This window comes from Arctopsyche grandis, chromosome 1 (assembly GCF_051622035.1).
Source record: "Arctopsyche grandis isolate Sample6627 chromosome 1, ASM5162203v2, whole genome shotgun sequence".
Taxonomy (NCBI): Eukaryota; Metazoa; Arthropoda; class Insecta; order Trichoptera; family Hydropsychidae; genus Arctopsyche; species Arctopsyche grandis.
The window spans coordinates 11,375,771-11,403,002 of record NC_135355.1 but is presented as its reverse complement, the minus strand read 5'-3'; the positions used below and the strand labels follow the sequence as shown (position 1 = coordinate 11,403,002).

General features: G+C 33.8%; 1 protein-coding gene across 1 annotated transcript in view; it reads left to right on the top strand.

Annotated features, from left to right (window-relative positions):
• The first annotated feature begins 307 nt into the window (after positions 1-307).
• Positions 308-27,232, top strand: part of Tet (Ten-Eleven Translocation (TET) family protein) — a 120,021-nt gene continuing 93,096 nt past the window's right edge. The window contains exons 1-2 of the mRNA XM_077441387.1: positions 308-1,507; positions 2,994-3,134. Of these exons, the coding sequence (XP_077297513.1) occupies positions 479-1,507; positions 2,994-3,134 (1,170 nt within the window). The 5' untranslated portion in view covers positions 308-478. The remainder of the gene's footprint in view (positions 1,508-2,993; positions 3,135-27,232) is intronic.

Below are 27,232 nucleotides of genomic sequence, written 5' to 3'. Positions count from 1 at the left end.
AGTTTATCGTCGTTAGTGAAGAGCTCAAAAAGTATTTATTGCAAATAAAAAAAATATTTTTTTAATACCAAAGATTTAAATCAAAAGTCCACGCGTCTCTCTGCCAGTATACACAGTATTAATAAATCAGAAATCTCTAAATTAATTTAAGCCTTAGTGTTTTTTGTAACAATATTTATAATTAAAAATAAAAAGTATTATAACCGTTGTGCCAGTGTTCATAATATAATAATCAGTTGTTTCGCCGAAGAAGAATAAGAACTTTTCTATCAATCCATCGTTCGCTAATTTTAAGTATAAAACTCCCCACAAAGTGTAATGTTCAGATGTATACAATAATAATAATATATTTTGATAACATTTTTTTGCGAATGATAAGTGTTTGGTGTCGATAAATTGAATTTAATTTCTATACGATGAGAAAACATCGTTAATAATATTCACTGGTGGGACATGTGCACGAATTAGTTCGTTTGTGATGAGTGAAGCGCTCGGCGCTGGCGGGGGAGGGGGAGCAGGGTGTGGCGGCTATGCTGGAGGAGACCACCTGCCACCCTTCAGCTCCTTCAGCGAAGATGGGGAACCTCGTCTCCTGCAGGACACGCGCCTTCTTGACATATCCTGGGACTACTACGGAGACCCAAACCGGCTGGTCGAAGCCCGTCCAGAAAATGGGATAGCCATCCTCGGCCAACCCCAATACAGACCATGGGAGCCCGCGGGAGCCGGCAAAGATGCCGTACTCCGAAGCGGGTTCGCCGACGCTAAACTACCCTCATTCCAAAGCCAATTTCAAGCATTTCCAGAAAATCAACCAGGAGGAGAATCTCTAGCACCTTCAGCCGTAGGAGTAAGTTCGCCAGGACCGGCTCCATCACCGGCCACTCTAACTCCTCTGGCACCGGCAGCATTTCACACTTTAACCGCTGTAAATCCACGCACATATGCCTTACCCATTACGCCTCAATACCTAGATGAAAGACATTTGTTATATCAGCCCAATCTGACGCTCAATTTCCAACCCCAAAATGGATTGCTGCACCATCAGAACGGTACGCTCATACAAAACATTCCAAATCAGACAGTGGTGCACGTGCTCAAAAACGAACCGCCACCGTTTGAGATGAAGATTGGCAACACTACCATTCCTATATCGCAGGATACCAAGTTCATACCGAACGGTCTGCACCATTCCAATTTTCAAAATCCCATCACCACCGTGCTGGACAACTCTTACGACATAGGCAAGGTCAAAAGCAACGGTTTCCCTAACGGCACCTCGCCAACCAGGAGTGATTTCCGAAAGAAGGAGAGAAGAAAAATTAGAGCGAATAGCCTCGAATCCAATGGGGAATCTGATGGCTCCGGTATGGAGATTGGATCTGAGAGTAGTGGACAAGTGGCCGCCGTATCGTCGACCGCTGGTGCTGGGTTCAAATCTCCCTTACATGCCGGCGGTTTAGGCGGTCAACCCACAGACTTGGATGATATATCCAGTGAAAAACAGGTATGTACATATATACACATACATATATGTGTAAATGCATATACTCTTTAAAACATTGTAGGAAACAATTACCAGTTCGGGTATGCCAATATTTTATCTTTACGGTCCGGGAACATGCAAATGTGTTCGTAAACTCGATCAGGAGTCAGGCAGGATATCAATCTGTGACGCAATTCGTATGTCCAACAATTACCGGCCATTTGTTTGAGGACATGACACGGACGACAACCGTTTAATGTGAATCACTGCACGCTAAACAACATCGTTGTCATTTTATAACACCCACAATATGTATGTATGTATATAAAATTCTTGTTAAATAAGTATATCGGTACACGTTATACATATAACAGATTAACTTGAATAATAATCTTTAATTGCCGTTCACCTTGAGGGATTTACGCGGAATCGTTTTCGTTCCAATTTCGTCGATACCTTTCCTTGAATAATTTAGTCTCAATTCTATCGTTAGCCGGAAGTCGAATCGAAAATAATTAATTTCAGTATCGAATACCATTTATTATATGTATATGAAAATGAAGTAATAAAAAAACGATATATATACATACATACATAAATAGTGCAAATATGATATTTATTTATCGCTCGTTCAATCAAAGTTCAGATATGAAATCGGTCGGCAGGTATTCGATGACATCAGAATAAGCGGTTCTTCGGCCTATCACCTGTGTCTTTAATTGGAGCTTTGCTCACGATATCCCGATATAGCGTCGGCTATAGTAATTTCTCTGTAGAGTTTCCTCGCCGAAGACAGGTGTTGACCGTCCAAAATGTCACCGAACCCAGAAACAAGGGTTCATTAAATGTAACTTACGTATAAAATGTGTATGAAATATCAAGGTGACTGAATATACGTGTGTATGTACCGGCATTCAATATTTCATTAAAATTGAAAATTAGTCAATTCTTTCATCCACGAATACTGCATGTAGTTACCACTTAAATCATTTCTACAAACTTATTCCGAATATATCTAATAACCCTATTATCAAATTATTATAACTAAATTATCTACTATTGATTTTCTGAATTATTTATGATTGTGTAATTGGATTGATATTTTTGCTAGCTACAAAAAATGCTATTTAATTTATAAATAACGTCGGCGTTCAGTGAAGTTCAACATTTTCGTTTTTCTTGTTTTTACATACCTCTTATACAGTTCACATGGTTTTCGTGTAAGTGGTAATTTTTTATATCTCTTATCTCTTATTTTCTTCTTAGTTATTTTTTATTGCGTACGTCTATCGCCAAATGTATCAAACTTGTACTATTATACACATTACCTACTCGATAAATTTAAATGATTTTTATTTATAATTTACAAATTCGCACAATCTGTTGCCTATTAAAATGTATGAAATACATATTATATTATGTTATATGTATGTAAGAGCAGGTTACATTTTCATGTATAATTAATGTAAAAAATGTTGCATATTTTATTTTTCAATTGATGTTACAGACCAAAAAGAAGAGGAAACGATGCGGTGAGTGCATCGGCTGTCAACGCAAAGACAATTGCGGGGATTGCGCTCCTTGTCGAAACGACAAATCTCATCAAATATGCAAGCAAAGACGCTGTGAAAAGCTCACCGAGAAAAAGGTAGGACCTATCCACTTACTAACCGCGTCGGTCGTTCGTTAAATCTTGACATTTACCGCCCGAGTTTTCGTCATTGAGCTCGTTACATTATGTTTATTATACATACATATGTATATTGTTTTGATAATATGTACATATGTATGTCCATGAGTAGCTTATCGCTTCCACTGTACTTGATAATCTGAAAGAGCTCGAAAAGTTGGAAATATACATACGTTATTTGTCTGCGTCCATGATCGAGAATTCTAAATCAAAGGAAGTATGTACATATAATCTACAGTGAGAAATTTGGACTTTTCTCATAAGCACATATGTACATATACATCTATGTACATATGTATGTATATTCTTAAGTGGTTTTCCGACTTGAAAGTTCTACTGAATTTAATTGCTTGTCGTATTGTTTTATTTTTATGTACATATGTATATTATTCTAATTTCTCTTTCTATTAATCTAAAAATATAGATACACTATTGTGTTATTTTGTTTGTTCTTACTACTGTATGATTATAGTTTTTTTTTCGAGTTTCAAAGCAAAAGCATAAGTGTGGAGTGGGTCGTGCCTCGCTTAGATTTTTCCATTAGGAGATTGCTTTCATGTAACCTATTATAATTGTGACGCCGGCATATTTTCCAGGCGGCTCTCTTAATTTTCTCGGTTTTCCGAGCAGATACTCCCGTCCTGGCTCGTCGTCAGTTCACGCGCAATTAATTTTTTTTTCTATTTTCCTTATTACGATTTTATGCTAATAAGCCGAGACGCGGCAATTAAGTTTTTCGCCAGCGCTACAGACTGGGGTGTCGAGGACGAGAAGTAGGTAGTGGGTGGCTATTTGAAATTAAGCCCCACACTCCTGTTTTTTGTTACATTAATTTTTCAATCTTGTCCAACTTTGTTTTCTGGATTCTGTTATTTTGCTAACGTCGATAAAACTGTTGTGTAAAATTTTATACAGTGTTTCAAATTTGACAAGAGAAACAAATATTGCACGAAGATTAAATTAATTGCATAAAATATCTATTTCAAAGAATGTGAAAATGTAATTTTAATTCCAATAATTACTTTTTGCACATAACTTTCGTAGGAAGTAAATGCTGTATCTACAAAAGTAATTAAAAAATGTCGCGTAGGGGACTTTCGGAGGTTGTAGTGAGAGAACGGGGAGTTATTTGGGTGTGCATTTTTTCCTGCCATTTTCCTGTCCGCCTAACGACAGCCGTGCCGTGCCGGAAGCTCAATTTCGTTCTCTGATATTAAAGAGTAATTGTAAATTGCGACCGTTTCAATAATGTTGTTATCATCGTTAATGTCCAAAAAATAAAGCTCATAATTTAGCTTCAAATTTTAATACATATTATTTTATTAACAAATTTTTTTATTTCGCAATACATTTTAGGAGTTGTGGTTTTCTTTGAAATGGCTCAGTTTGTACTCTTTGTGTACACACTGAGCAGTAAATAGTCCAGCTAAGTACATACATACGTAGGTTTTCCTCGTAACTTTCGCGCTCTCCGACTGCCCAATTATTTCGACCGAAAGGAAACACCCCATGGCCGGAACTTAACGGTAACTAATGTATTTAATTATTGGTTTTCTTCATTAAACAGGTCTACTGCGTTGAAAAATAATAAAATAAATAACACAAATTGAACATAAAATGCCAGGAGCTGGGAAAATGGGAAGGGAGGGATGGAGAACTATATACATACATACATACAGATGTAGTACGTGCCGAAAAAATATTGTTGATCATTCTCTGGTTTTTTACGCTATATCGTATCAAGTCCTTCGTGATTATTTGTTGATTTTACCGTGTAAATAAAATATTGTTATAAAATGGGCGTCATTTATGTACATATTATATGTACCTATAGTAGTGTTTTTACCCGGCTTCGCTGGGTATTTGTAATAAAACAGCTTAAACATTGCAAAACAATCTAATAGTAAACATTCATTTGTTTTTTTATTAAATTTATTTGAATCGAAAAAAAATAATATTCAACGATGTCGATATCGTCGGCATAGAAACTTTTTTTTTCGATGTTCCCAACAAACCGTATATACAAAATCTAATATATTGGATTTATATTTCAGAAACCACAGTACATGTTTTCTATTAAGTTTCTCGTATATCATGAATGAGATATAAATATACAATGATTTTGATCATACCCATACCTATAATTTAAACCATAAATTATCTGGAAAATATCAAATTAAAGTATGCATTATTCTCCATAGAGATGTACGTCAAATATTGTAAATAAGGGTTTTTGTAAACAATTTTCAATCCTTGAAGTACCTATTTAAGTATGGTATTTGTACATATTGCTATGTGCACGGGAAATTTTTTGTTTATTTTTGTTTTTATGTGAATTGCGTGTGATTTCGAGTTTACATACGTAAACTTTAGTTATGTATGCATATTTTTCTGGCAGTATAAGGGTTGAGTGAGCTTTCAATATATTTTAGAAGAAAAAAATCGATAATGACGTACACATACTGGCTATGAGAACATTTTCGATACAAGTTTGAGTGCTAATGTAGGGAAACTCAGAATAACTCATATTATAAGCATAAAATGTCAAGAAGAAAAAGTACACAAATTAAAATGGTCGCAAAAATGTATTTCAGTGACTGATAAATTGTTTCAGTTTGTTGGGAGTAACGGTATTCAAATTATTTCCAAAATACACACACTCACATATACCAACACACACATTTTTTCTAAACCATGAAAACGTGATCATTGATCGATTAAAAGAGTTCAAATCATTCAAAATCACAAAGTTGAGTTTTCGCATGATCACAAAACTTCATCTAAATAAAGTTAAACTTAAAGTTTGTGAAATGTGCCCTAAGGGAAAAATCTTTCTAATTCTTCTCTGGCGTTCAATACTCCTGCTGAAAACTTTACGTGTACAAAGTCTATTAAAATGTATGGCACTCCGACAGCCGTGTCTATTTTTCATCTTTTACATACGTCTTTGTCAACGCCATCGAGTAAAAAACTTTGCACTTCTTTATTTTTCGCGTTTCGCCCATATTTTTCACGCACCGTTTTTTTTGCACTCGAAGAATTTTCCGGCGGATTCGCAAGCGTAAGAAATAATCCGCGCATATGCACGCACGCTTCCTTTTCTTTATTTCGCTTTTTTTATTTCATACGTCCTTATCGATAAGATCACGAGTAGAGCGAGAGTGAAAACTTTTGTCTTTTTCGGCTCTATCCTAACGTTTCTTATGTGCATACCTGTGTAGATATAAATGTCATATATAGTATACTAGCTGTATTACCCGGCTTCGCTCGGTATTTGTAATAAAAACCGCTTAAACATGACTAATCTAATAGTAAACATTTTATTAAAAAAATAAAAAATAAAAATAAAAAAAATTTCCTTCTAGGGCTTTGCCCACGGCGTTCCCTGAGCCTTTGTAAAAACTACTTGGCTTCACCCGAGATAATTTTGGCTCGTTATATTTGGTTATATTTTACGTTTGAAATGCGTATCTGAACATTTCATCACATGACATTTGATGCAAATATTTTTTATCCACAATTTACTTTAAACCATACCTTTGAAATGTATATTGAAACCGTTATTCAAATATTTATATTATGGATTTATAATAAAATTAATTGAAAACTTTCTAGCTTTCTTTTATCATCAAAACAATAAATTATATATTTTGTGCGAAATTTTTTATTGCCGTATAGTATTATTAAAAAATAGTTGCATGAAATCTGTCGATGAAATGGTCTTGCGATGAAATGTCCTAGAATCTTGAATGATTCGGGAATTATTGATACTTTTTAAGTATGATTCATTGTGATAATATCTAACAATATTAATAAAATTTGTGTTTAAACTATTTATCAAAAGATTATGCTAGTACTTTATTGAAATGCTGTATTTATTTTAGTTCATAAAGCGTTGAAAGGCGGAAACAAGTGAGAAGCGGTAAAAGTCTATTCGTCTTTCACGTCGTCAAAGTTTTTCCTTCTGTTTTGCATTGTGTGTAGCGAAAGATTTCAAGTACATATACATATATGTATGTGTATATATAATACATACCTATGTATATGGAAAATACACGTTTATTTCTTCTTTTATATAAAATCTTTTGATTTTGAGCCAACCCTGGCTACTGACAGATAATAAGTTTGTGAATCAGATAAAGGCACGCGACAACTGCCAAAAAAATCATGTGTGCAGGCGGACATATGCTTCCACGAACGCGACTAAAAAGGTGTGCATAAAGTAGCGGCCGACAACCTTTCGCAATTGACGACTATATCGATTTATTTCAAAGAACAATCTCCGCCTTTTCGTTGGAGTCATCCAACGAATGCATAACGCTTTTTCGTGCATAACGCTTCGTTATGCACGAAATGTACATTGTTACATTCTTATCATTATAATATTTTTTATTTATTTAGTACAATGGACGCCGGATTGCCGTAACCTTAAACGATTATGACGAAATAAAAAAGGTCGATAATCACCTATTGGAATTTAATTGTAATTGGGTCGATTGTGATTAGTTTCAAATGATAAACGAGAATTTAAAATCGCCGTTTTGCAAAAAACTTCGATATAAAGAGCACCGTGCTCTCAACGGCTATTTGTTTGTATGGCGAAAGCAATCTTTTCAGAAAATCGTAATTTATTTATGTTTCTATCATTATTTTTTGGGTGTAGGGTTTTATGAAAAATAATCAGACTGAAATTTGTCACAGGACATTGTTTAGAATGCCTTTTTTTTTACCCAAGTTTTCCACTAGGTAGAGTCAGTTGTCGCGTGCCTTTCGTGAGAAATTCAAAAATTCACTCTAGTCTACTGTGCATTCTTCTTTAGGTTATGTAGGCTCACAGATACATACATATACATATGTATTATATTTCGACCGCACGATAAATGACGGGTTTGGCGTTTGAATTTCGTTTGAAGCCGGGGACCGTGGAAAGCAGCTTTAAAGCAGTTTAATAAGATCGCGGGTCTTGGAGTCTCAGACTGAAATTGCATACCACTGGTTGGGTTTAACACCTGGCGTGCAAGATAAGTGTTAGGCCATTGATACGTTGGGCGCGTGCCGGCGGGTGCGACTTTGGCCCAACAAAGGGCCGGCTCCGAATTAAACGTTCAGATTTTACGATAATGGGCCCGCTGGTCTTCGTCGCACAATATCCGTTATTTATTACATTGCCATTGTTGTCGACGGCGGCTGCTTTCGCGATTCGCGCACGCACAATGATTTTTTTCGAAAAAAATAAAAATATAATTTTAAATTATTACACATTAAATTTGGCGGGGACCGCCGGTTGACGGCTCATACTCCTAAGATGTATCCGTTATTTTTTTAGCGCGAAATTCGCGCGAAAGTGACGAGAGATACATCCGATGCGTGCATTAGAAGGAGAGTGCATGTTTACTCGACATTTAATAGTGCTGTACTGTGGGGCTCGATTTCAACATTTTAATTGATAATTTAAAAAAAGTTTACATTTACATATAATAAAAAAAATTAATTCAAAAGTCCTTACTCTGTAAGAGACTTGTCATTTGGTCTTTTAATGAAATCAAATTATGTTTCTAAATTTGATCAGTATTCCATTACCGTAATTTGTAATATACTACATACTTGAATTCAGCTTTTATATACAAATATTATGTACATAGGTACATATATAGTTAGTTCGTAATTTATTTTACATACGAGAAATTAGAACGGAAGCGCTGCGTTAACTGCTATAGAGTTTGTTAACTTTGATATGCACTTGAAGTGCTTTGGACCAGTTAGTTCATCGCCGGCATATACGAAAAGAAAAAGAGTAGAATAGTGACTATGTGTGCGCATGTTACCCTTTGTTAATGGATGCACAGCTGTTCCAATTTCGATTTTGAACCTTTTGACTGTTCTAACTGTATCTTTAGTGATTCTTGACGTTCGTGCATTTATTGATCATTGCTAGTTCGCATTTTTTTTAACTTTTAATTTGCAATCACTGCGTTATTTTTAAATCCCAAATATAATTTAAAATGCTGTTGATGAGTCTGATGACATGTCTGGATATTTTATTTATTTCTGAGAAACGCTATTTCAGTCTGAAAAATATAAAACCAATTATAAACTTCTGGGAATTTAACAATAAAATGAATTTTATCCTAATTACAGAACGAAACAACAGTTTGCCGTTATAAATTCTGCAGCATAAAATTACTTTTTTTTCTAAACACCTGGTGTATATATTTAGCATTAGCACATACATATATGATATGTATGTACTGTAGCATTACTCTTTCGCTCTGGTGTATTGCTTTATCTTATTTACACATAATATTGGATTACCGCAAAATAGATACTTTACCTAGAACATGTAAGATCAATTTTACACTATAAACTTTTATGTGACTGATTTTTATGATATATATGTATGTACATATATGTATACAGTAAAATTAAATACTTAAGTTCACAATACCGCATGTTAAAAATAATGGTACACTGCTGTGTATTATGAACCATTATTTAGTAGCGGTATGGACCATTTCCGTTGTTAACACTATTTATACCCATGAAAACAAATCGTAATTTTCTATTAATATCTACGAATAATTCGTTTCAATATTTAAAATTTATATCAAGATTATTAGAAGATTATATGTGTACTTCAAGCCACGAACAGATGGTTCACCGTCCCTGCATCGCACACAATAGAGCGAAATGTGCATCGGAACTGGAAACGGAACAGATGCGCACGCGCAGCCATATTGCCGATGCAACGAGGGACGAAACGTTATGCACTTTGTTGTGCTTTTATATTTATCAAGTATATAATAAGTATGCACATATGTACATACATGTATGTATGTGCATTTTATTTTTTCAATCTTCAATAGCTCGGTTTGATCACGTATTGTTTATTTTATTTTAAATAATACAATACTTTGATCTTTATTGAAACAATAATTTCACGATTTTCTATTTATTTCGGTGTTCAAATAAAGCTAAAAATTTATATAAATAATATTTAAAACAGTTTTTGTGTAAATAGTATATACACGTAATCAGCACACATGCAAACTCTGTATTTATCTCACGAATGTGTATATATTTTATATCAAGATCAGAAGGTACTTCTAAAGGAGGTGTATTTTTTCCTTCGAAGAAAATATCCATATACATATTTACAATTATTGGCTAGTAATCTAGTTCTAATATATTCGTGTTTCTTTTCAATAGAATTATTAAAACCTTTCCAATAGAATTATTAAAACGCACTTTCGAAGTGTAAATACTTTTCATACATCTCAAGATACATATGTATAGTGTACATGTTTTGCTGTTTTCTGTGACACTTATTTTTCAACACATTAAATTATAATTATATGGTAAAATGTGTGCTTGTCTATAGTAAGTTAGACTAGACAGATTTAATTCTACGACTAAGATCGTCTTTTCATGTACATATGTATATACATAATCATTTTTCAGTCTTATTGTTTTTAGTAGGTGCTGAGGTGCTTTTCAACCAGTTTCAATTCCATTCCAACCTGCATCACCTGCATCTATCTCACACTGCACATCGCATTGTTATTTGCAATAACCCTAAGTGCAGCTTCGTGACCCACCACCCCTCGCATTTTTCTTCCCCTAGCGTATCAATTTAACCATCACCTTTGTCCAGCGCAGCGTCCGTCTCCTCTCCCCTCCGAATTGTATCATACAATTCGGTAACATCATTGACCCCAAATTTTAAAAACTTTTACTGTAAAATTGCGGATGGTACGGTGTTAGATTAAACCAAAAATTCTGAGACATTTATGTACGTTCATGGACATACGCGCAAACTGTCATACATACATGAATATGTACTATGTACCATCATCGGTTTGGTTGATCGCGTTTCTTTTGTCAGCGGAAAAAGCGCACAAATCATGGTGGCACATTATGTGCATCTGACGCGTCCTCAGATAAAGACCACAAACGTTCACATCAAATTATGCAGGAATATTCATAAGGGTGTCTAGTGCGACGCGTCCATCGTTGCTATTCCAGCCGCAGTATGTAGATTTTGCTTCGTATAATTTTATTCTATTCTTCAGCACGTTTTATTTCGTTCTCAGCTTCGTCTCCTATGATTATTTTTTTCAGTTTAATCAAACTACAAGTAAACATATGTATGTACCTATATATTAAAATATTTTAAAAACTTAATTTTATTTTGCTCAAGCGAGTTCCGATTATATGTATGTACCTATGCACATAAATTGCTACTCAAAATTATATATATTTTTAATATCAGATTGTTTTATATGTATGTATGTACTTTTATTATTATTTGATTAAAAGGTAGATAGCCCTAGAGTCTTACTTTTTGTAAAATATAATATAATTTCTCTTTATCCAAAATTCTGACCAAATACATACCTATGTAAATTTTATGTATGTATGTATATTGAAATTAAGGTACTTAAACAATAGTTTGTACATACGTGTGAAAATTTTGCTTGTAGTGTGGAATGGGATCATTCGGAATGATCCTATATCTATGGATTATATCCATACGTCGAACATTCGTTCGCATAATTGTGCGTATATATGCCTAGTGCGGCAGTCCATGTGTGTTTATGTGCATGCCATAAAAATACGAAACACAATTTCGATAACAATAACGAAGCACAATTTTCGCGTATAAAGCTTTCATAAACTTGAGCAACGACCAAAAGGGACGACGTCGAATGGGACCTCTGTCCCATCGTCCCGTTACATATTTTACACTCATAAAAAATAACAAGGCGCCAATGCAATGAAATAAAATAAAATTGCACGCGTCGAAACAATCCGAAAATTCAATTCCGGGTCGTTCGTATTTTTTAAACAGCGATCCGCTTCCGTTTCGACCGGATTTTTCCCGCAAACGATTGCGTTATTGTGCAATTTCTTTTCGGGAGAATGAACCAAAAACGGCGTAGGCTCGATCGCAACCGTCATGTGCTCACCTACGCAGGTGATGACGCGCGCAACGTTGCTTGACTTCAGTATAGGGTTTCTGAATTCCCGGGACTCGCATCGCAGCTTTGGATCATTGACAGAATTCCCAGGAATAGTTAATGAAATATATATGTAATACATGAGGGCGCATTTGGTCTACCTGTTAGGCCTTCCTGGTATAAGTATTATACATATGTATAGATAAAATATTATAATATACTTTATATACATACATACATATATGTAGGTATGTATATATTGTATTTATTCATAAATTATTAAAAATTAAATTTGTAAAAAAATTTGTTAAACAGCACGTATAATATTATATATCAATTTATTTCATTAAAAAACTTTTTTTAAATTTAATATATATAATTTAAATTATACTTCTAGCACAAATTTTCAGCAATGAAAAAAACATTGTCTTTCCCCCTTATTCACCTTGCTTTATACCTTATATGTATGATAATTCGGATATGACATTATTTCGATAATCTTTTTTCTAATGTTTGTATATAATCAAACGCACATATGTTTTATCGGGACACGAATGTACTATTACAAGAAGATTGTGACATGTTTTTTATTCATTTTATTATAAAATTTGCAATACCCGTAACCTGAGATCTAAAAATCCGGGTATTACCGGTCGACTCGAATCCGAAACACTGCATTCATCCAAAATAGGTAATTATACAAAATAGCCTACATAATATAATATGAATATACCCTTACGCCTACACATTAAATCGTTCTACTATGTAAATATGATATTTTTCGCAACTCATTGTATCAGTTGTCAACGGCATCTGTGCACAATGAAATTGACACAATATAACCATTTCGGTGGCAGGACATAGTTTCGTGATCCAATATCGCATTTTTAATATCAACACCGGTCGCGTTACATTACATCCCCGGTAATGCGATACCGACCACGCAGAAAGGATATACTGCATTACTTTTTCTTTTACTTCCTTTTAAGAAGTACGTGGCAATGGTGATGGTGGTGGTGGTGCTATCAAGCAATATCCTGTCTGCGCGAAAGACGGAGGTCCTTATGAATTATGGCCGCATATGGCGTTGAATACACTCCATACTAAATATAACTAAAACATCAATCTAACCACCTAGCACGATTAACAATCTCTATTAATTTTTTTTCTTTGCGGTTTTAATTTATCGCATTTGTAAAGGATCATTTAAGCTAGAAAACATTCTAAAAACAAAATTTCTTCTTTGAGAAAATGTGATTTAAACTCGCCTCTACGAGTCTTTTAGTGTATTTCTATTGTCGCTTATGTATGTACATATATAATATAGCCATTCTCATTCAACCGAACTTTTCCCGCATTTTCATTGAAATCTACTCGGTCATACGTAGCCCGTAAGTAGGCTACAATAGGGTGAACTTACGTGAGAATATAATGCTCATGAGTCGGGGTAAATACTACCCGCGTATAACCATTGTGATTAAGGTGAATCCGTTTAGACCGAAGTGAAAAATTGACCCACCTGTATTATTGTAAGCGTGCACAAAAAGCTCGGTTCGCTCAGAAGATATTCATAAATATTTATCAGAAACCTCGACATCTCCCAGTGATTCCCACGATGGTCATTTTGACTCGAGTGTCAATTTGAGGGTTGAAACGATTCCATTCAAAACTTGAAATTCGTAACTGAAGAGATCGACGCAGAGTAAAAGAGGTTAATTAATTCCAACTCTCACACGCTAAAAAGTGACCCGCTCTATTGAGGGTCGTTAATCTGAGACCCTTTTCGTGTATTTCTACGCTTTAAAAATCCATTTAAATTTTATTGTGCTCGCATTAATTAAATATAACAAGTTTCAACCCAATTTTTTAATTTTTAATTTTAAAATTTCTTTTTCGGATTAATTATGAAAGTATAGCATTATATGTAGATACATACATACATACGTATGTATATATAAAATAGCTTTTTATGTGCTCTTTAATATCGTAAAACAAATTTCACCATAATGCATCCCCTTTGTAATAAAAAATTGCCTCGCGATATTTTAATATTTTGCGTGCCGCTTGACTTATGATTTAAAATTCAATGTTATTGATGTTTTAATTTATGTGATTAAAATTTTTGACATTTCTGTTTGTCAGAGCTCAATGAGTGTGCATTGTTTCTAAGAAAAATTTTATATCGCGCACACGTCATCTGTCAATTAATTCCATTTTGTTCAAAATAATTGTCCGTATCCTTTCAGCTGGTCAGTTTTTCATGCTCATTAATTATTCGGCCACGTTTCCATTTTATGCCACATTATTTTAATTACTAAACGTATTTCGATATGCGCTCGCCATATGGTCTCATACCGACAACAATGCACGAGCTTTATTATTATTTATTGTACTCTAATCAAATGTGGAGATATAATAAAACATGCAAAAATTCTAAATTGTTTATTTTAATTTTTTTTGTGAATATATTTCTACGTTCTTTGGGGAATTTGCATAAGGGCTGATTAAAACTAGTATGGGCTGTTCTCCGCGACTAATCGCATGGGGATATTTGACATTTAAACTAGATGAGGGGTCTTATTGTATTGCAGTATGAAAAAAAATGTCGTATACATATAATTAATCGAATTATTTTGTATACCAACGTCTAGAAACCTTGTCAAAAACATAAAATGAAAGTTAACATTTTTTATGTCAAATCGTCTTATCAGCACTGGGATTTAGAGCTTTGGTCGTAACCTGATGAAATGACGCTGCATGCGGGCATTTTTTTTTAGCTTAGCGTAAGTCATAAAGTCAAACGATATTCATACATTTGCATACATATGTATGTCAATACGTAATTACATATTCAATAAAAATACATATATGTAAAAGTACATTTCACGAAAAACTTTTTATTTTTTTCTATAAATAAATTTATGTAATGTTCCGAATTGTATTACTATTTATTTTTAAAATTTTCAGTTGTTACCTAAACGATAGTTATAACTTTTAAAACAATTAAAAGATCAAATCAATTTTCCACTCTATTTTTGTATAAATACATGCATTTATGAAATATTCTTGTATATTTTGACTATGCTAATATAGCATAGTAATTTAATAAATTTCATTCAAGTTCAATCTATGACTCATTATTTTATGAGTATACCACGTAGATGCATTAACTATCATGAATTTAACGTCAGGTGAGGGTTAGCCTATACTATTATTTACCTAGACTCCCATCAATTCAATTTGAAAAAAAATTAACCTCTCCACCCCCGCTGGCACGCGTCGTGCAGTTGCAGCTGCGACTGCAACTGCCTGCACGACAACTGCACACACAATCAAAATTACACATCGAATGCACACACTGCCCCAATATCGTCACGGCAGATTGCCACTGCACAACGTGCATTATGTATGTACAAGATCATGTAACATATGTACGTACGTACATAATACTTGAAAATTCTACAACCCCCAACTGCGGCAATTATTATTCATCTAAGGTCGTGTGAATTATTCACTAACCATATATTTTAAAAAATCAATAAATGAAATTGGTCCCGTGTAAATATTAATTATTTATGTTAGAGATTTTTAAATGATACACACGCATTGTACGAATCAGAAAATTTCATGAAATGACCGATGACCCGAAACAAATCGTGCAATCTTCCCTTTTCTCGTCGTTGTGTATCGTTCGTAATTTTTCTCCATTCTTGCGAACAATAAATACTTTATTGCTTTTTTGTGAAGGGTGGCTAGGGGGTGAGGTACATTTATTGCGTGTTTTTAATACATTTTTTACACATAATAACTTTTACATTTTTTTATTGCTTCGGCCGAACGAGTCGCGCTTTTTTTGCGTCGCTTAAAATCCATAGAATTTAAATTGGAAACGAAATCGCAATAAAGTGTATGAATTGAGCACATTTAGTTATTAAACAATCGGAACAAAAGAATTTTTTATGTAAAACTTATGAAAAAACAATGCATAACACATAATCAAATGTTAGGATATTGGTTCTGAATTTTTTGCCTTTAAAATTAGACATCATATGTAATTGCATCATACATACATATGTATGTACATAACTACTTTGTTCGTGTACCGATGTGACATCTGTCCGATAAGAATGTTCGATTTGCGACCGGCATCTTCATTATTTTAATGTTAACATTAAAAACAATCGTTATTGAAAGTATGTAGGTACGTTAATCGGTCGCGTGTTGTCGAAATGTATCTCTTTCAATATACAACTAAATAATGCGTCTTGAATTTTCACATCGCAGTTTGTGAGTTCGTTCGATTATACCTTGGGCTAGTGCAGCCTCACGCGTATGCACTAATAAAAAATCAATACAGTGCGTTAGAAGTGAGACACGGGGTAGGGGGTTGAGGGGAAAAGAAGGGAGAGGAGGTGGTGTTCACCCTCATCCCTTCTCCTGCACTTTCCTCTTTCCCTTGCCTGCACTTCGCTTTGCCGCGCACGCACTGCAGTCAATAGTGCAAATGAGTGTAACTATGTATCTCTATAATATATGTATGTACATACATATGTGCGCTTTTATTGCGTTGCATTTTATTTAAACAATATGCAATGTTACTCTTCTTTATCAAGTTCCTTTTCCCTAGATGGATTCAGTGATGGGTGGATGGTTTATATATTTCAATTCCTTTCCAAAACGATTATTATAAATCTATAAATTATATAATTTTTTTTCAATTTATTTATAAATTTATTTCAAGAATACGATTGTATCCCGAATATATGGGTTTTTTCAAAATCTGGTAAAATTTCTTCGATATTATTTCTTTCTCCGAATTTCTTCGAAAAACTCATTTTTTTATGATCAAACAAGCAGTCGGCAAATACATATCATGGCCGGGACTAGAACATTTTGTCACCTGACAATAGGAAAAATTTGCACCCCTATGTAGATTTTCTGTTTTCAATAAGTACATATAACATTTTATTACCTAAAAATATTATCCTTATTCAATATGCTAGATAAAAAGTAATATACGCCGCAGGTGAAAATTTTTTCCGATGTTTTAGAAATCCTGGTGTAGAATATGAGCTCAATGGGTCACTGTTCGAAGAAGAGTGATCTTCAAAAGTCATACAGTTTTTCATCTAAGTTGTGTTATTAAAATATCTATGAATCCTTTAATAAAAGTGTATCATGATATGGAACATATTGTTAAAATCGATCATCTTACGTGAAATTATCACATCGTTGTTTTTTTTTCTAATTCTATATACCACTCAGACGCTACCCGTAATTTATTTTTACCAGGATGGTCTAACAGGTAAACCCCAATTTATTTATTTTTAATCTATACCAGGAAGACCTAACAGGTAACCCCAATGCGCCTTCCTGGCCAAAAACATTGTACATTTGATACAAGTATTATACATAGCAATTAACACCAACAGAAACATCTGTGAGACATTATTAAACAATTCAGCGAAATTCAGTAAATACATATCAATTAACATTTACAGATACATTAACGGTCAAATTTGCAGCATTTTATACAATTCAGCGAAATTCGAGATTGCTGAAAACTCGAGATTTGCGAGAAAATGGGTAAGGTTGTCAATTTGTTGGAACCGTTTCAATCAAAATCAGATAAATTGGTATACTCTGATAGGAAACGATTGACCTGGAGTCACTAATCCAAAGTCTGACCAGCAGAAACCAGTGGGATTTGAACCCGTGACCACTCTGTTATAAAAAGCATTATATGTTAACCACTAGTCTATTCTGATGGTTAATGCGCCTTTTTAGACAATCAATTACAAACATTGCAGCATTTTTTATTACATAAATCGCTGTATTTGGAGAGTCTGTAAAACACGAAATGAACAATTAATTAATTAATGAATTAATCCATAGAGACTTATATGGATGTAGACTTGTACATAAACTTTTTCATATTGTATATAAATCAAATGCAGATATTTGTGACTAGCGGGTAGGATGGTTTTTGCCAATTTGATAGAGGAACCGTTTAAACAATGAAATCAGATAAATTGGCAAACTCTGATAGGAAACAATCGACTTGGAATCATAAATATCCAAATCTGACTAGCAGCATTAAAAATTCACACGGGATCGAGCCCGGTAACCTCTCGGTGCTAAACATAAACGCAACCACCGAGCCATACTGCTGGCAGATAATGTTGCAATAAGTGATCCGACCTTTTTATTTGTAAGCTGACATTCGACTCAAATAAGTTGGACTGCGCTTAATTTTATTCTTTCGGGCTACTCGGTCTGTGTTAGTCGTATTTAGTGAGCGGAACGGAAGCGTGCTGTTCAAAGAATTGTTGGCCATGCTTTGTTAAAGGTTCGCCGAACCTTTTTTTGCACTCTAGCTTTGTAAAAAGACCCAAAACGCCCGATTCCTGGAAAAAGCACGCTTCCTATCCGCTCTTTAGTCGTATTGTATCAACCCGGTATAAGCGCACTCACAAAAAATAACCAAAAGATTTGGACCCTTATACAAAAAACTTCGAAAGGCCTTATAAATTTGGCGCCCTTTCTATCGTTCACCTGAGGCAAGTGCCTCGCTCACATCACCCTCGTGCCGGCCCGGATATATGGATAATACTTATTCCTAATGAGGTTTAAGAATACGTATCAACTGGAGATGAGTAGGGAAATGAGAAACTTACAATTGCTCCGTACTCTTGAATTATTAGTAATATATGACAAATGCTTTGGTACTTTAAATGCTTATTTTCTCCAGGGATTATAATTTTAGGAATTCGTTTTTAGTACTAAATTTTTGAAAAAAAAATAATGACAAAAAACCATAAAAATCACATTTAAAATTCCAAAAAAAAATCTTTTACGTGATATTATAAATCTATTGTACCATTATTCTCATACTCCTACTGCATTCGTATGTTAATGTGTGTTTGAAAGAAAACTTTTTTTTATATACATAACGGGAATGTGAACGAAAGAGAGGCAATAATATTTTATTTTTTACTATATACATACTATACATATATATGTACCATGTATGTATTCTACATATGTATGTATATAAAAAAAATACTAGAGCGGTTCTTTGATCCTGTGGATGCACTCTCGTCTTGAATGGGCGATGCATTCTGCACTTTTGCACGCAATATGTAGAAGGGGGCATTGAATACACCCAGACAAAAACATATAATGGATGGGCGTTTTTATATAACGGGATTAAATTTTGCTTAAAATTTTCATTTCACGACAATTTTCCACGTCAGTCAATTTGTAAAAATGTAAATTATAATCTTGAATTATTCAACGATAGCGAAAAACGTCGCATTTTTCCTCGTCGAATTTTCCCCGTTGATTTTGACGATGACACGTTATTAACATTATATTAATATCGATTTTTTTTACCTTACGTCAATTTTAATGCAGTTAAAGTATTTTGATATTATACGTATGTATAATACATATGTATAACCAGTGGTGTAGTGCTAAATAAAAAAGAACCAGGGTGGTATTTAATTTTTACGACCCCCCCCCCCCCGCTTTTTTCGATACTTAAAAAATATGTGTCTTAATATTGGTAGTTCATATATTTATAAAAAAAATCAAATGCTAATTAACAAATATTTTTTTATATTTTATAAAACATCTAAACTGCATCCTCTTCAACATCTTTAATTTTGCAAATCCGTGTTGGTATGTCAACAGCAACATTTGTTTTTTAGCTATTCTAAACTCGAAAAACAATTTTCATATCAAAGTGCCAGGGGGGCGATCTGACTCAAAAATAAGTACCTGGGCGGCGACCTGGTCCGACCTGGCCCGACTACACCATTGCATATAACGTGTTTAGGCGTATACGATATAATTATATCGTTGAATAGGGCAAATTTGATGTTTGTATCAATAATAATTATTTAGCCAGATGACTATGCAGTCAATTAGTTGCGACAAATATATGAATTCTCGTAATTGACAGCGAAGCGAAATTGTTTTACTATTTTCGCTGTATTAAATTTTAAATTTTGATGCAAATGTTTTTTTTTATGTGTAACTCTTAAAATTGTGAAAAATAAAATTTATACTGACGACATATTTGTTATACATATGTATGTATGTACCTATAGATAAATTACAATTAAAAACATTATTCCACACTTTGTTTGTTGTGTTATGTTTTTCAGAATATAAATGTATGGAAACTTTATATAATATTAATAAATCAAGATATTTAATAAAAAAAAATCATGAATATATAATATATTCAATGAGAATTATCTCACGAATCGAACCTATTTCTTAACATGTAGGTATATATACATATAAATGCTTATTGTGGTGTGTGGTGTAAAATACACGGTCGATTTTTGTTAGTTTCAATTATGAACATATGTATGAATGTTCAAATACAATACAAACATGAGATATATGAAATAACTGAATATCTGCAAATAAGTAACTTTTTGTATTTTCACGTACTCAAAAATCCTGACGCTAGGTCGAATGTAGTTTTACGTATATCTACTAGTACCTGAATTATGTTTAATATGAAGCAAAAGTAAATATATCTATATTATCAATACTATATTGTCCGTACGTAGATTGCTTTGATATGAGAAATGAACATGTTTTCAATAAATGTGTACACTTTCGCTTTCGCGCGTCGCACACGTGTGTCGTGTTTACCGTGTGAGCCACGTGTGCATGTGTGTACGTATGCAGACGCGTGTATTCCTTTGTGTGCGCCGTTTCAACCCTACACCACACGACACTGCGTAGTAACGTTGTGGCGTGCAAGGCGCTGCACTGGTGCACGTATACTTCTCCCTTAGTCTCCCATGCACACCCTCGCCGCCCCCCAAATCTCCTCAACCCCCACAATACCCCTACCACCTCCCGCGGTGGGCTACAACCCGTGCTACTCGCAGGGATGTAGCGTCACACGTGAGACACGCACGGTGAGCTCCAGGGCTTGTCAAACTTGACCCTGAACGCTTTCATACGTTGATTGGTGAATTTATCATATTTACTACATTGTACATAAATGGCAATTCGGTTTATGTGCAAATATTCTGCACTTTTTGAAACGTTCGCGGAAATTGAAGGCTTTAAAAATAATAATATAAAATTACAGGGAAAATTCTACGAATCGATTCTTATACAGCAGGACTGTCTAACCAGGCTATCGTGATCGTGGCGTGAATTAGGGATTGCAATAGTATCGGTATTGCAATCGGTATTTACAGTAAACTATTTTATCGCGAATTTAGTACATATACAGACATATTATTGCATAATATTATATCAAAAATCGATGCAAATTTGCGTGATGTGCTTTGGGTTGTCTGGAATTTGTTTATTTTCAATATTAAATGTGGCAATTTCAAATTGATAAATTCACTGGCAACGCAGACTAACCAAAATCGTAATAAATGCGGTCAAAAGGTAGTTTAAATTGTGATTGAAACTTTCAAATGGCCCAAACTTAAAATAAACAAATATGATTGGTTAAAAACAAAAATTAAAATTTCTTCATTATTACGAATTTACTTTAATTCATTTATATGTCATTATTCACCTGAGATTTATTTTTAATTAAAAGTAACCACATACAGTTCTAATCCAAGTTTTTTTTTCATTTACCGGTATATACCGGTATACCGGTAACAGGAAATAAATTATGAACTGGTTTATGAAATTTGACGGTAAATTTGCCATCCTTAATGAGAATATCTGAAACACAATTGACATATCAAGTAATCAAGTATCAAAAATAATCAAGTATTCAGACTATCTTTTATTCGCCGATGACCTTAAGATTTTTATGACAGTTAAGTCTCATAGTGACGCAGCCCTTCTCCAATTGGACTTAGATGCGCTGTCAAGTTGGTCTGTCGATAATAAATTATTTTTTAGCATTCAAAAATGCTGTGTTCTCAATGTGGCAAGATCTTCAAATCGCTTGATTTATCCATATCGCCTAAGTGGTGTTGAATTAAAGTTTGTGGATGAATATTGTGATTTGGGGGTCTTGTTCTCGAATAATTTTCAATTTAAACGACACATAGACAATATTTGTTTGCGAGCCACAAAAATGCTGGGATTCTTACTAAGAGTTAGCAAACCTTTCCAGAGTACGTTGGTGCTTAAAATTCTTTATGAATCTTTAGTACGTAGTATTCTAGAATTTTCTTCTATTATATGGAATCCTACCCATATAACTCATTCATTGAAGATTGAGAGAATCCAAAAACGGTTTCTCAGATATCTTTATTTGAAACAGTATGGTTATTATCCTTGGCTATATCCTAGTGCATTCCTATTAGGGGCGTTAGGTTTCAACTCATTGGAGTCTCGTCGGAATATGTTACTGGGAAGGCACTTTTTAAAGCTGTTGAATGGGATAATTCACAATCCTCAGGTTCTAAATGAATTTAGGTTTAATGCACCTAGCAAATTCAGGGACTTGAGATATCGTGATTTGTTTGTTCCTCCTGTGGCTCGCACAAATATGTTGACAACGGCTCCTATATCTAGGGCTATATATCTGCTCAACCGGATTTCTGGTGAAATTGACCTCTTCAATATAAAATATACTAATCTGGTTGAGTGGTTGTTGAGGAATGCCAGTGGTTGATTTTGCCTATTATAAATATGAATGATTGTTATTACTTTATCTATGTTTTTTTTTTATGATTTTATGATTTTAATGATGTTGTGTCAATATTGTTATTTTTATAACTTATTATTACTGTTATGATGTTATTATTACTGAATGACCGGCCACAGTGACGCGTTGGAGATCTCTGTAATGTCACTTTGGCTAATATGTTAAATAAATAAATAAATAAAATATTCATTGTGCTGTTGTATCAGATAGATAGATGTCCATACCTATGTAAATCCTGGAAATTGTATATAAACTCTGTGATGATATGTACCTACATCGAACGTCGAAACGAAGAGAATATCTCAAACACCGCGCATGTAGCATAGTTTGCAAATATTCGAAAAAATATTTTTGGTTCGTATTCATCGACGTTATATGACGTTTCAAAGACCGTCAAAATTTTGCACCGAGGGTGCTAGGTTTTTTTTTTATTAAAAAGCTCTGTTCTTTGCAAAAAATTCTAATATTTGATATTTTTCAAGGTATTTTTTTAATTGAGTTAAATTATTTTATCACGAAAAAGCTTTAGTGTCGGTCGGGTAGGTAACGGTGGCACGTGTTTGATTCCACGTGAATTCGAGTTGTTTTGAGGTCCACAGCCTTCGGTGACGTCCTGGAGACCGTAAAAGTTTTGCACGAGGCTGCCACGTTTTTTTTTTTATTAAAAATCTCTTTGATTTTCGTATTTTTTTTTTTGCAAAAACTCGAACAATTTCTTTCTTTGTATATTTGATATTTTTCAAGGCATTTCTTAATTAAGTGTTGCTTAATTAATCAGCTCGGACTCCAATTAACGAAATTATATTAGATTGAAATATATGTATGTACATACAAATATACACAGTACATGAAAGTCAAGTTTTTTCCCAATTGTAACATCGTCGTCATCATTTTATCAACGAACCTTTCCAATTCTATTACTTACTGTTAACAGTGTTGTGTTGTGCCCGCTGAATTTTCAACGGGTGGTTTCGGAAACAAATTGATAAATGATTTAAAATAAACAATATGAATAGTAATGTTTAATCTGAATCGGAACTGAAACAGAAATCGGGAATCGGAACTGAAACAGGAATCGGGGTCCGGAACTGAAAATGGAGTCCCCATCCGGAACTAAAAAAGTAATCCAGATTCGGAACTAAAATAAGAAATGAAAAAGGAATCGAAATAGATATAATTTTTTTTTGAAATCTCCATACTTATCGAAATTGAAATTGATATCGCACTTGCTTATACCTAAATTCATAAATACATAGATTCATACATATGTACACATGGCCGTTGAAAGAAAATCCGGGCCCCGATGCAATTTTGTAGCAGTGGACCCTCAGGAAAAAATTTGACCCAACCTAGTCAAAATATTCATGAAATATGTATGGTATTTGGAAAGTTGTGCGTATTTAAATTAAAATCGATTATAATTAATATATTTGACATAATTTTTTATACATACAATATTTTCATATACAAATTCAAATTAGAGTGATATTTTGAAACTTGTAATATTATATACTAACTATAATAAGTTTGTGCCTGTGGCACAAGTTTGTGCCTGCGTGCACAAACTGTGTGCACTCGATATAAAGTGAACTTTATATGTATCATCGATATCAATCGACCGGGCCCTTCTAAATCCTGGACCCAGGTTATTTGCATACTCTGCACCCCCCCCCCCCCCTCTCGTCGGCCCTGTACATATGTACATATATTGTGTTTTATGCGTGCGTATAAAACAATAGCGAATCGCTGATTGGCTATCTGCCAAACCGTACGCCCGTTCGAAATGATGAATGAATGTGTGTGTGACTTCGTAGATGTGTGTATGTGTGTACGTCCTGTGCAGCGCATATGACGCCGACCCCACCCGTTCCAAGTCAGGCGCCCAATACCAGAAGCACATATGTATGTACATACATGAGTACAGTAACTCACTCCACACCCCCCACTAACGCCACCCCGCGTCTCCTCAGACACGATCGAGCGTCACGCCACACCCCTATGCACAATCGGTGGTTGGGATTTTGCCTAGCACCGAGAGACCCCGGGCTCGATCCCGTGATTTGACCTCGATTGAAAAGAATTTATTCCGAGTATATGTGTAATGCTGCTGGTCAGACTTGGGTATTTGTGACTCCAGGTCGATCGGTTCCTATCAGAGTTTGCCAATTTTTCTGATTTCATTGTTAAAACGGTTCCTCGATTAAATTGGCTAAAAATCTTCCTACCTATGTACTATGTCACCACTATTTGAGTATGATTAATGTACAATAAAATTTATGTATTCATAGTCTCGTTAATTTAGAGTTTTCAGTGTCTCGTAATTCAGAGACTTATGTAATAAAAATTCTGCATTGTCTGTAATTGGCCAGGAAGGCGCATTGGGGTTTACCTGTTAGGCCTTCCTGATATATATGTATATTATAAAATAATAACGTATGCTCCTGGTATTCTAAAATTTGTTTTTTCAAAATCCCTATGCTGGTCGACGCGTCTGCCACATACATACCCACACACATCGCGTCCGTTTTTATATATATTATTTTTTTTCTTTTTCTTTGTTTTGCATTAAAATCTTAAAATATTTATCATGTTCTTTCTTATTTTTTATCATGTTTTTTTTCTTTTTCAAGTGAATATTTTGTTGTTTAAATGTTTGGCCAGTGTCGTTTTGGCAAGAAATTCTTTTAAAATAAAATAAAGTATTTGATAGTGGCGGGAGTCAAATTTTCAGTTCCATGAACACTATTTCTGTTTGACTTAATTCAGGAATTGTTATCACTTCTTTTAATTCGATATTTCCAGAATCTCAGACAGGCTGAATAAACGTATTATAGGCCACCAGTATTTTTAAAAACATTATATTTAATGTTTTTCGAGATATTTCTCGAAATGAAGAATAGTGGACTTTATGCCACTTTCAATTACATAGAACGGCTCATATGCAAGAAAACATACATATAAGAGTACATACATACATATTTCATATACACAATATGTATTATTTTAATATAAAATAGACTATTCAGATAAATCGCCGAAATATTCGTCAGTGAAATTCCCGGATCGTTATAATATATAATTTACATACATACATACATATACATGTAGTTATAAAATATAAATGGCTATCGATTTTATACCCCACGAAAGTGCGTACGCACTTACCCCCAGCGGCATATTGCAAGTGGAAACCGCTGCACGTTGCACAAGCAGGAAATGCGATGTTGCCAAATCTAACGTGCGTTTCAGATAAGTGTTCGTGTGTGTTTCTTTCTATACATGCACCTATTGTGCAACTTTAATTTTTTTAATTCACGTACTTCTACGTGACCAGGCGTGCAGTGGTTAAAAACTATTATCAGGTAGAAATACACATGTATAATATATTGAAATGTTTTTAATTTTTTGCCGCATTATTCTACATTAAAATTAAACTGTGCAAAATTGGTTTTTGCCGGGTGTTTTTGTTTATCACACTTAAATCTTCAATCGTCGCTGTTTTTTTTTCTTTGTTTTTTATTGCACTAATTTAGTAGACGCCGAGCAATGTTATGTATTCATTCTAATTTTGAATGGAAATTAGTATTGGTTTTTTAATTTACGCACTTACACTAAGTAGACGAGTAGGTACATACATATTATTTAATCAATGACCAAATGTGTATTTAATGCCTCATCTATAATTTTAATGACTCGTAATATATTTGGATTACTATTATTATAATACCTACATACACATTGTTTAAAGTAATAATGAACATTGAGAATTTAGATCATTGCCAAATCTATCTGATGTGAAATTAATGTGCAGAGATTAATTTGAGACATATTACAATGGTATGTAATTATTATATAGTATGTATTAATTGAATGTATATATTATATTATACATCTTATAATGTTATTATTATTTTTTTCAGATTTTTTTTCATTTTTATTGGCATGAAAAGAAATCCGATAGAACCAATTTACGTAGGTACCTTCATATGAGCCGTCTAGTTTCAAAACCAGATAGATCCATTTTTTTCAATTTTCATTTTATGTTATTTTTGTTAGGTCAAAATACGGATCCATATGTTGGCCAAGTAAGAAAGTTCAAAGCAATTTACATCCTATTGAATTACTTTGCTAAAGTCAAGGTTTGTTTCAAAATCAGATCAGTCTCGTAGTTATTGGTCAAAAGTGAAAATACAGTCAAGGATGTAAACATCTATGACCAGTTTATATAAAATATTTAAAAAAATTAAAATTAAAATTAAGCTAGTTATAAGTTTTTGTTCCTGTTCCTTGTTCCTGAAAAATTTCTAAAAACTGACTTATCTGGTTTTGAAACTAGACGGCTCATATATGAAAATTTTATTTTTAATTTTAACGCTGATTCACGAGTATCAATTCTCGTCTTTTTTCCCCTTTTATGTATCGTACATTTTATATATACATAT